The 11,648-nt window shown below is 39.0% G+C and overlaps 1 protein-coding gene and 2 pseudogenes across 1 annotated transcript in view; all 3 read right to left on the bottom strand.

Moving 5' to 3' along the window:
* Positions 1-2,672, bottom strand: part of LOC102831833 (olfactory receptor 18-like) — a 41,705-nt gene extending 39,033 nt beyond the window's left edge. The window contains exon 1 of the mRNA XM_006875152.1: positions 2,593-2,672. Coding sequence (XP_006875214.1) covers positions 2,593-2,672 — 80 coding nt within the window. The remainder of the gene's footprint in view (positions 1-2,592) is intronic.
* A 728-nt stretch (positions 2,673-3,400) lies between these two features.
* Positions 3,401-4,031, bottom strand: LOC102835540 (annotated as a pseudogene).
* A 1,754-nt stretch (positions 4,032-5,785) lies between these two features.
* On the bottom strand, positions 5,786-6,715 carry LOC102831451 (annotated as a pseudogene).
* Positions 6,716-11,648: the final 4,933 nt, after the last annotated feature.

Raw genomic sequence — 11,648 nt, 5'->3', positions numbered from 1 at the left:
TCACTATTGAATCTTATGACTCTTATCCTCATCTCTTTTCACCAGACCCATCTAGACAAGATGACAGCTATTCAGTGGGGACTCTTTCTTTCCCCCCATACTCTTAAACTAAACTCCCTCTTGAAATCTTGTAAGCCAGTCATTTTGTACCTTTATTGCCCCCTCATTTTAGGTAGCCAGTGTATAAGTTGTCCGTCCCTATCTACCCTGTGCACAGAGCGGATAGCATTGATACTTGATGTGAAGACTTCTTTCCATCTCTGTTGGTATTTAGTATAACTACCTCTCTGAGTATAGGTCAGGTTCATTAAATTGAAGCAGATTACCCTTGTTTCCTTTATCCACAAAAACAACAACAATTTCCCCCCCCAATCTTCCTCTAGTTGAGTTCTGATTATCGAGCCATCAAGGCTAGGTCAAACGGGTACTGTCTGCAAGTTTGGGTGTTCTTGTGCATATCTCCTCACTTCATATCAGTGGAATGCTTCACTTTCAGTCTAGCCCTCTGTGGCTAAGTCCTTGTCCATGGGCTCAAGTGTCCTCATGTCTCACCACACTTTGGACCAACCAGCCCTTCCTCTTCTCTCTCTCATCTCCAGGTCAACGGGATTCAATGGACTGAGGTTGAACTCAGCCCATTTCTTCATTGATGCCTTTCCGTCTCTTCCGCTCACCAGTAGACCAATGTGGTCGCCAGCAAGCTTACATGCTTGTTTGTGTATTCCCTTTGAGTTTCAGTGTTAGAGGTGAGTTTGTCCTGAAGGCACTTAATTGCTAGCCTTGATGTCTTCCTGGCGAACAGATTGCTTATTCTTGCAGTAGCCAGTCATATTGACATTTTTTTTTTTTTTTTTTCCTGATGATCTTTCTTTGAATATGTATCTTCTGTCACTGTAGCTTTTCCAGTCTGCTTCTCCTTTCTAGTGGGAATGTCCTACTTCATAAGGTTCTTGATGGGACTCAGGATTCCACCTAAGGTCCTATGCTCTGTAAAGGCTTTGCATGAGGCCTATTTCACTGGGCAAGTTGTAGAACCCCTTTTAGGTATTCCAGTCAGTTATAGGCTGAAGACAGGCTACACGTTTTTTCTAATCATATTTCCTAACTTTCTTTTCTATCCCAATCAAGTGTCTATTTTACAATAGTAGACAAGGGAAATTAATATTAATAAGACAATCAAGGATTTTAGTATTATTAACCCTCTTCAAGCTATACCTAGATCCCTGTATCCCAGAGCCCTATTGTTCCAAGGTTGAGTATGCATCACTATTTGCCTCTGTCCCACTAGGCCATGCAAACCTGTCTCAGTGTTCCCCTATTTATTTTGTTTTCTGCCTCCTCCCCCCTTCTTGTATTGCCCTCCCCAACACTCAAAGTAAACCCCCCACACCAACCCCATTGTGGTTACCTTATATTCCATTAGTTCTACCCTCCATTTAAGACAGTCTATTTTATCCTGTAATCTACTTAACCTTCCCACCACCTGGATCTCTGTTCCTCTGAGTTTACCTTCTTTCACATTGTAATTGTTTTGATAATAGACTGACCTCCCAGATCCTCTGTCCTTATAATTTTATTCTGTTCTTGACTCTTCCATCTGTCGATTGAGTTCAGGGTGATGCTGCCACGTAAGTCATTCTGTAGTTGTTGTCTGTTCTTGTTGGTTTTCAGTCCACAGAACTTCCATTAGGATGTTTTTTCATAGCAGGATTGGCTTTGGCAAAATCCTTTAGTTTCTGTTTATTCTGGAACGTTTTGATTACACCATCACATTTGATTGACAGCTTTGCTGGGTGGAGGATTCTTGGGTGGTAGTTTTTTTCTTTCAGGGTTTTATATATGTCTCCCCATTGCCTTCTTGCCTGCATAGTTTCTGTTGAGAAATCTGAGTTTAATCTGATTTGCTTGCCTTTGTATGTTACATTTGTCTTTTCCCTAACTGCTTTCAAGAATCTGTCCTTATCTTTGATTTTGGAGAACTTAATTATTATATGTCTTAGTGATTGTCTTTTTGGGTCCTTCCATCCTGGGTTCTCTGAGCTTCTTGATTGCTTATTTTTTCACTTTTCAGATGTTAGGAAAATTTTCTTCCAGAAGCTCTTCAACTTCTCCTCTATGGACTTGTGTGATTGTTCCTGTTCCAGAATGCCAATAATTCTTAAGTTATTCCTCTCATGTTGTCCAACATGAATCTTAGGCCTTCTTCAGATTTTTTTATCCTTTTTTGTGTTTGCTCTCTTATCTTAGTAGTGTTGAGAGATTTATTTTTTGGCTTATTAGTTCTTGCTTCTATCTCTTCAGTTCTACTCCTTTGCCCTTTCAGTGTATTGCCCATTTCTGATATTCTATTATTAATTATTTGGACCTCTTTCTGTAGGTTTTGAATTATTTCCAGTGCTGTATCTATTTTATTTGATTGTTCCTGTAGCACTTTCCTGACTTCTTCCTTATTTTTCTCAACTCCATTATATAGTGTTTTGATACATTTTATAATCATTTTTCTGAATTCCTTCTCTGGCATTTCCAAAGACTGCCCATCTTCCAGTATGGAGTATCGGTCTACTTCCAGCTCATTTGCCTCAGTCACTTTACCTCGTTTCTGGACATTTGCAGATATCATCATCTGCTTCTATTTTGGGGGCATATTCAGGAGTTATCTGTGGCCTTAACATGTTGATGGGTGAATATTTTGGTATTTTTTAATGCTTTCTGATTGCCTTCAGGTAGATGTGATCAGGAAATGGGCTTCCCTATTCATTCTTCTTCATGAGAAACTTCAAGATGCTACTGTTGGTCATTTTGACGTAACTTAGGATTTAATTTTCAGCCTGTTTCCTTTTTTGTCTGCTTGTCCCATTCCACAGTCCCCATTCAGGCCTTTTTTCTAGTTATAAACAGTTCAAGCCTGCTGTGGCCATTTGGTTTATAGTGGAAACTGTCTCTTTAAATTTCTAGGAGATCTGTGCGCATGCATAGTAGAACCATCCGAGGGTGGGGCTGAGGTGTCCGCTCATTCAGGCACCCCTATAGTTACCAGAATGGAGGTGCGCAGACAGCAAGGGAATAATGAACAGATACCAAAAGAAAAGAATGTCCACACCTTTATCTCCAAGGTTCTGTCAGGTGTCTGTGGCTGCTCTGATCCTTACCTGCTTGGTCTCACCCAATATGGTGGCTCCTGGAGCAGCTGAGTATCTTGAATTAGAAAGCAATGGATTTCTTGCTTCTGCTACAAATTCCCCTAGCTGTAAGTCTTCCAGCCTTCTAAATATTCCTTCATATGTGGTTCACAATTCTGGGACCATTCCATGAGCCTGCTTGGTCCTGTATTCTGTGTTGTTGCTGATGGAGCTCCTTACTGTACTTCCACCCAACCCGCCATCTTGTTTATTCCCTTAATTTCCTTTTGCTTTCTCAATTTCATCTCTTGTTCTTTTATTAGTTTTCTCTTATCTAGTTCAGCTTGTTCTTCCTGGTATAATTCTTGTTGCACGTGTTCCAAATCTTTACATTGTTTTGCAATATTTCTTTAAATTTCTGAATCAATGCATCCTGAAGCTGTAGTCTTTTTTTCCCTCATATTCTTGAACTTTGGCCAGTCACGTTTCTTCTCTTTGCTTTTGTATATTGCCAAACTCTGTAATGTTTTTGTTTTCTTTTTCCATCATCTCCCAATTCTTTTGTCCCTGGAGAGCTTGCTCTTTCTGAAACTCTTCTACATACTTTTGAGTTGTTTTTGTTTTTTCCAACTTTTGTTGTTTTTGCAATTGATCCTCTTCATGGATTTTCCTCATAATATCATCAATCATGAGTTTCTTTTTCAGTCGCTGCTCATAAGTTTCTTGCTTTTTTTCTCTGTTCGGTTATTTCTCTAAGTCGTCATAGTATTTTTCTTTTACTATGTTATGCTTGTCCTATGCAGCATTCTCTTTCTTGATTACTCTCTCATGGTCTCTCATCATGTTTCTAGCTATTTCAGCTTCACAACTAATTTGCTCATATTTGATGATGTCCTTTTCAGCACATTTTGAACTTTGCACATTTTGTTGTAATATTTATCTTTATCTTCTTAAGCTGATTTTTGAAAATTTCTGTTCATTTCTTTCATTTGCTTTAGCATCTCTAAACTGGAGAGCAAGTTTCAGAGTCTCTTCTGACATCCATTTTGAACTTTCCTTCTTTCTTGTCTTTTTAATGACTTTTTGTTTTCTTAATATATAATGTTCATCCCACAACTCTTCTGGTCTTTGGTCTTTAGTGTTTAATGTATCAAATCTGTTCTTTAGAGAATCTCTAAATTCAGGTAGGATATATTCAAGGTCATATTTTGGCTCCCGTGGACTTGTTTTCATTTTCTTCAGCTTCAGTTTGAAGCCATTAGAGATGGAAATCAAAACAGCAATGAGATATCATCTCACACCAGCAATAACAGTGAAGATAAAAAAAATAGAGGACAATAAATGCTGGCGAGGATGTGGAGAGATTGCGACCCTCTTAATTTGCTGGTGGGATTGCAAAATGGTCCAAACAATCTGGAAAAGAGTGTGGAGCTTCCTCAGAAGGTGGGAAATAGAAATACCTTATGATCCAGCAATTCTTCTACTTGGTACTTACCCACAAGAAATATGAGCCACAACACGAGTAGATATATGCACACTAATGTTCATAGTAGCAGTATTCACAATAGCAAAAAGATGCAGACAGCCGGTATTAGCTGTAGCCAGCTTGTTAATGCTGGACACTAGATGTGGAGGGGCGTGCAGAGTGGCACCTTATCTGAGAACATGGACAAGCTCAAGCATAACATCATGATCAATCAGTTAGTGCTGTTGGTGGGCTGTGCTGCTTACCATGTAAAGCAATTGCTGTAGGCAGTCCACTGGCAATTCCAGATGGCAAGCAGCCTGTGAATCCATACCTAGATCAAGAGGTAGTGGTTTGAACATCATAATGGGATAACATGTTGTTTAAAGCCAGGAAAGTTTACTTGGGAGTAGAGCGACAAGAGTTTAATATCAAGGATATGTGACCAGTTTTGGGTATGGAGGAAGGAGTTGTTCAAAGAAAAATCATCAGCAATCTTAAGAAAAATCACTTTTCCTGAAATTCTTTATTTTTCCCCTTGTGAGCACTGATTGCTTTAAGATCTTCAGCATCTGCTCATAAAAAATAAAAGACCCAGTGCATATTAGTCAATTGTGTGGTCTCACCAAATTGATAAGTTACTACCTTGGCTGCTCACTAGTATCTCCAGGGGTGTTTGAGAAGTTTTCAGGCTCATCACAATACTTAGTCTAAATAAATCAGAATCTCTGTTCATACAACTCGGCATAAATATCTTTAAAGTTTACTTGATGATTCAAATATGCAGCCCAGTTTGAAAACTAAAAACAAGTATTAAAACACCTAAACTGCATTAGGAAAAAGATAAACATAGATCTTGTATAGTCAATAGGCATGAACTGTGAAAAGGTTGGTAGATTGTATTTTCTATTTTTATCAAGGATGCCTGTATCATTGATGGCAAATACAGAAGGTTTCCTATGTATTAGAACAAATAGTGACAAAGGTCTAATTGGGCATGTATTATGATGTACTACAAATCCCAGATATCCCCCACAAAATGGGCCACATAAGCAATATTCTGAAGTGAAATGCTGAAGGGAATGAGAGCAACAAAATTGTGTGATAAGAGGAACATGCTTTCCACCTCCATATGTTTGGTTTTCTGCCTGTTCTAATATACAGGTCATAAAAAATAATAAAGATAGCACAGATATTGGTATTATGCTGACTTGCTGAAGAGTTTCTGCAGGGCCCTCTTGATATCCTTGTTTCTCAGGCTGTCGATGAAGGGATTCAGCATGGGGGTGACCACGGAGTACATCACTGAGGCTGCTGCACCACTCTTAAGTGAAGGTGAGACAGCTGAACTCAGGTACACTCCAATACCTGTTCCATAAAATAAGGAAACGACTGACAAGTGAGAGCCACAGGTGGAAAAGGCTTTATACCTCCCTCCTGATGATGGGATTCTTAGAATTGAGGAAATAATTCAAGTGTAAGAGAAACGGATCCCTGAGACTGGAACATCACCAAAGATGGCAGCAATGCAATACACTAGTATGTTTTTGGTGGTTGTTTCAGTACAGGCAAGATTGAGGAGCTGAGAAAGATCACAGTAAAAATAAGGAATTTCCATTTTTGTGCAGAAGGTAAGTAGTGACATTATCAAGTAGTGCAGTTGGGAATACAAAACACTGAGAAAAAAAGACACCAAAATCAGTAAGCCACAAATGTAGCAGTTAATGATGACTGGGTAATGAAGGGGGTGACAGATGGCCACAAATCTATCATAGGCCATCACCGTCAGGAGTAGACTGTCCATACATCCAAAAAACATGAGGAAATACAACTGATTCAGGCAGCCGACATAGGAGATGATTCTGAGGTGTGTGTGGATATTCAAAAGCATCTTTGGGATTGTGGTGGAAATGAAACCAATGTCAGCAAAGGATAGGAACCAAATGAAGAAATACATAGGGTTGTGGAGGTGGGGGTCAGAACTGATGGTGAGGATGATGAGCAGGTTTCCAAGCACTGTGACTGTGTACATGGACAGGAACATTCCAAAGAGGAGGGGCTGCAGCTCTGGATCTTCTGAGAGGCCCAGGAGTAGGAATTCAGAGACACATGTTAGATTATTTGGTTCCATGTTGCAGTGACACCTTTGTGAAAGTAAAGAAAGGCCCCTAAAAGGAAAACAAGAAAACAGGTTTAAAGCCCTATGTCTGTAAAGGGACTTGAAACAGTTTGTGGAAAAATTACATTCTCCTTAAATTCCAATTTTTAATGGACTTTAATAAGGCTTCTTGTATATTTTGATTCAGGAAAAATCACAAGTAAGTATGTACACTTAAGGTCATATACCATTTTTGGCAAAACTTCTCAAATGTGGCAAAACCATTCTTCCTAGAACATTTTCATCATTGGTTTTTGAGTTTCTCCACAGAAATTCATTTTAAAGACAATCATCTGAAGACATTTGAAGAATGTTAGAGGACCAAAGACATTTACATATAACAAATTCACAGACAATAAAGAATTAACTTATGAAATACAAGACAACAATAGATGCATAACAAGTGAAGAGATCAAAGCAATATAAAAAAAGTTTCAAACATAGAAAAGTCCAAGAGCAGATGGCTTAATTGGAAAATTATACCAAACATTTACTGAATTAAATTAAAAATTTTTATTACATAGCATTTATGGTGGTGGTCTTGGTAGTGTGCCATCTATTCGGTTCTGACCCTGTATAGAATTTCTAAGTCTGTGAATATTTAAGGGAACAGAAAGCCTCTTCTTTCACTCATGGAGTGGTTGGTAGATTAGAACTGCTGACCTTGCAGTTAACAGCTCAACTCGTAATCCGCTACATTACCAAGGCTTCTTATATAACTCTTTTTTTCAAAGTTTTTATTGTGAATTATGTGATAGTTTACATGGGAGAACATTAGCTTTATATTCATCCTATTGTATATCATTTCATTGACATGGTTACAATCCCCTCCATGCATCACCAAACAAAAGGTATAGCCTGCAAACCTGCCCCTCAGTCGTCAGCACGCAACTCCTCTTCCTATCTAGGTCTAGAGTCTCTAGCTGCTCCATCTCTCCATGTCATCATCTCTGCCTCCATGTCTGGCATCACTGTTTCTCTGAGTAGGGTCTGCTCTCCACTTTTCTCCCTTGGTTGCCCCAGGGACCCCTGCTCCTAGACTGCAAATCAGCCACTTCCCTCCTTTTGCTACAATATGTCTACCTTTACATTTCCAACCCTTACAGTCAGTCCTGAAAGCAATTATTCACTATTGTCCCACATGAGTGCTATCCCCATCTCCTTTGATCAGCCCCGCTCAGACAGATTGGATACTACTCAGTGGAGAGTCAACCTTTCTCCACACCCTCTGGATCTCCCTCTTTAAAGTTTTTAAGCCAGTCACTTTTTTCCTTGTAGCCTCGCCCTCCCCACCCCCCATCCCCCCCAATTTTGGGTAACCAATGTCCAAGTTACCCATCCTTGTCTACCCTGTGTACCTAGGGGGTGGTAATGATCCTCACTGTAAAGATTTGTTCCCTCTTTTGAGCTACTACATCCACAGATGGAGGTCAAATTCATCAAATTGTGTCAGATTACTCTTTTTTTCCCCTCTTGTTTCTTCTTCTAGTCAAATTCTGATCATCCAGCTATTGAAGTCAGGTCATGTGGGTATTATGCGCAAGTGTGTGTGTTCTTGTGTATATTCCCTCACTTCTTATAAGCTGGACGCTTCACTCTCCACTCTAGTCCTCTGTGGTTATGTCACTGTCTCTGGACCCAGGTGTCCCCAGTCCTTGCCATACTGCTGGCCAACCAGTTCTTTACCCGGGTTCACAGGAGTCTATTGAATGTGGTTGGATTTAGTTCACAGCTTCTTCTTACATAACTCTTAAAGAGAGTTTAAAACAAGCTGAACCAAAAGTTCACACCTTTTGAAATCTTTTCTGGTAGGGGATTATAATGCTAAATTGAGATTTCTGAAAGTAACTCATATCTTCAATTTTCTTGGTTGGTAACAGTGATATTATATGTGAAAAATGCAAAATACAAAAATTTAGAGAATAACATCATGAATACCTAAGCAGTTTCCTTATCTTAAGATGGGGGTAATCTAGAACCTTCCTTGTAGGTAGGGTTTGTGTAAGAAATTTAATAGTATACATTGAATTATAAATTGAAAAGAATTGCTACAAAATCATAGAGGCCTTTATTAAATAAAAATGTGAAAATGTGACGTAATTGTTTCTTGCCATCACTTTTCTGTTAGTTTGTCATAATACTCCTTTAGAATGTCGCGAAAACATTACCATAGTCATCTGAACTGACCTCTCTGCCCTGAATTTTGTTGGCCCAGTAGATCTCCTTGGGAGTCACTGCTTTGAAGGGTCATTTTTGAAGGTGCCCTAATGGCACTAAGATAATGTATTACTGAGAGCTTGTCTGAAGCTGTCTACTCATCACAGAGACATGTTTAAACATGTTTTGTTTGGAACAAACCTGTGTCTATGTCTGCAAAAGTCCTAATAACAATACTTTCTGCAAACTCTCATAGGTGAATGAAGGATAGCTTGAGTTGAGACAATGAAGTTGTTCCATTTTACTATGAATTGCTAACATTTGCTCTCTCAGCAGAAAAAGCATTCACATGCTTTTTTCAAGGTATGATAAACAGATCCTATTGAGTTGACTCTGACTCATTGCGATCCTATAGGACAGAGTAGGACTGTCTATAGAGTTTCCAAGACTTCCAAACTTACAGAGAAGCAGACTGCCATGTCTTTCTCCTGTGAAGTAGCTGGTAGGTTCAAACAACTGGCCTTTTCATTAGCAGCACAATACATAACCTCTGTACCACAAATATCCCTGAAGTCCAGCTAGTAATAGTCAGCTGTCTATAATAGCTTCACATGAAATTACATCTTTATAGAGAATAACATTTTCATATCTCAGATTTCTAAAATGGGCATTAAAATGAATTGCTATTCATAAAAAACTCTGATGTACAATATCCATGCCATAAAGGTTCTTGTAAATCATGGCCTCACTCAACTATTTAAAGATGGACTCAATGCTCAAGATCAGTAATTGATGCTTCTGCCTCTGTTTGCACACAGGGTCCTAGCCAAATTCCCAACCTTTCATTTCTTTTTCCTGGTGACTTCAGGTTTAAAACTTGTGTTTAAACAACTTAGTTGTATTCATCTCTCCAGTTCTCCAGAACATCTCAGGAAGGAAAGAAAGCACAGCCATTAAGCACTCAGTGTGTTGATGTCACAGAGTCTAAGTTGTGCTCCTGTTGTAGTTATTAAGTGCCATCAAGTTATTCTAACTTATAGCAACACTGTATAGGATTTCATAATGAGCTTCTGGTGGTTTTGAACCACTGACCTTGTGGTTAGCAATCCAACATTTATCCTATAGCACCACACACAAAACATAATCAATGTTTATTTTGGGTCACCTATGGTGCGCCAAACTATGTGTAGGGTTTTGGGATGCAGAAATTAATGAATGAGGCTTGATCTTTTTCCTTTTGAGCATATCACCTAAGGTGACCCTGGAAGATAAATAGCAGGCTGAACTGACAGGCTAGCATTATGGCTCAATTTCCAGTGCTAAGGGGCAGTGAGGGTTTAGTGGTAAAACTCTCTCCTTTCATGTGACTGAGTTTGATTTCCAGCCAATGTGCCTACTGCCCATTCTTCAGTTGAATTTTGTGAATTGCTATGATGTTGAACAGGTTTCAGTGGAGGTTCCAAAAATCAGCCAATGAAAACCTGATGGATCAGAATGATTAGGAAAATGCGTACAGAAGCTAGAATTATTAGAGAAAAGCAGAACTCTGAATGAGAGTACTCAATACTGTATAGAGAATATAAACTTCATAAGCCACTTAGCTGAAATTTATTCTGAGTCCACCCAACTGTTGGTTCTCATGATAAAAAACAATGCTCTTGACAGTCCCTTTTTCATTCCTGTCTCCCTTAACACTGGGTTGCATGGTTTCTCCACTGGGGCATGGACAAGGAGTGTGAATCCATTGCTCCTCTTCTGCCTGGTAGGTGATCAAGGCTGATTTTCCTTCCTCAGGACTGGCAGAAAGACAGAGGCAGGCATGGGAGCCCTGATGCAGGTTATGAATTGGAAAGGAGGAGGCATATGTACATTCCTGGGTTTGAAATATTTATGTAGCCAGCTGGACTACGAGGGGGACTTAGAATGGCTTGAGACACAGTAATTTATAGTCAGATGGTGTTGAGAACCCAACTCACAGAGCTTGTAATTAGCTTAAGTCATCTATGTTATCCCAGTCTCTGAGGGCTTGTTAAGTTAATGGATGAGGGAGGAGAAGAGTGAATGTCCTGGAAGGGTCAGGACCCTTTTTCTTCTCAGGAGGAATCATACCTGTATTCTTACTTTTTTTTCTGGTAAATTGCCAGGTTTTAATGCAAAATTCAGACTCCCCCCCTCCTAATTTTAAGAATCTGAGTGAGTCTGATATCAATATAAATTCAGTGATCTGATGAAGTAATTTAGAGAGAATTAGGATTTCCATATTGAAAATCTGTCACTATTTCATATTTTATTTTAGATTTGTATCTCTAAAGAGAGCATCCTAGCAGAGACAGCTTTTGAAAAAGAAAAGAGAGTTGTTGTGAAAAAAGGAAAACAGGCAAGTATACAGACACCCAGCACTGGGTCTATACTTGGATTCACAAGGAATGCACTCAAATTTGATGACTATGAACTTGATGACCATGCATGTCCTTCAGAAATATTTCTGTTTTTCTCAGAATGCTTTCCTCATTGATTTCTATATTACTCTTTCATTTCTATATGCACTCATCTGAAGAATACTGATATTAGAATAGTAAGGGAATTAAAAAAATCCAAAACTTTCAATTGTGAATTGACTGAGGTTTTATAGACAAGATCATATGTTTTACATAAAAAATCATGCACTTGTTCCATCTCAATGATTGCAATTCTCTCCATGCAACAATGGTTATCTCACTTCCTCCCTGTGGTTCCTTCTCATCTTTAT

The sequence above is a fragment of the Chrysochloris asiatica genome, unplaced genomic scaffold (genome assembly GCF_000296735.1).
Source record: "Chrysochloris asiatica unplaced genomic scaffold, ChrAsi1.0 scaffold00312, whole genome shotgun sequence".
Taxonomy (NCBI): Eukaryota; Metazoa; Chordata; class Mammalia; order Afrosoricida; family Chrysochloridae; genus Chrysochloris; species Chrysochloris asiatica.
Note: the sequence above shows the minus strand (reverse complement) of the source record. Positions and strands in the feature narration are given on the sequence as shown.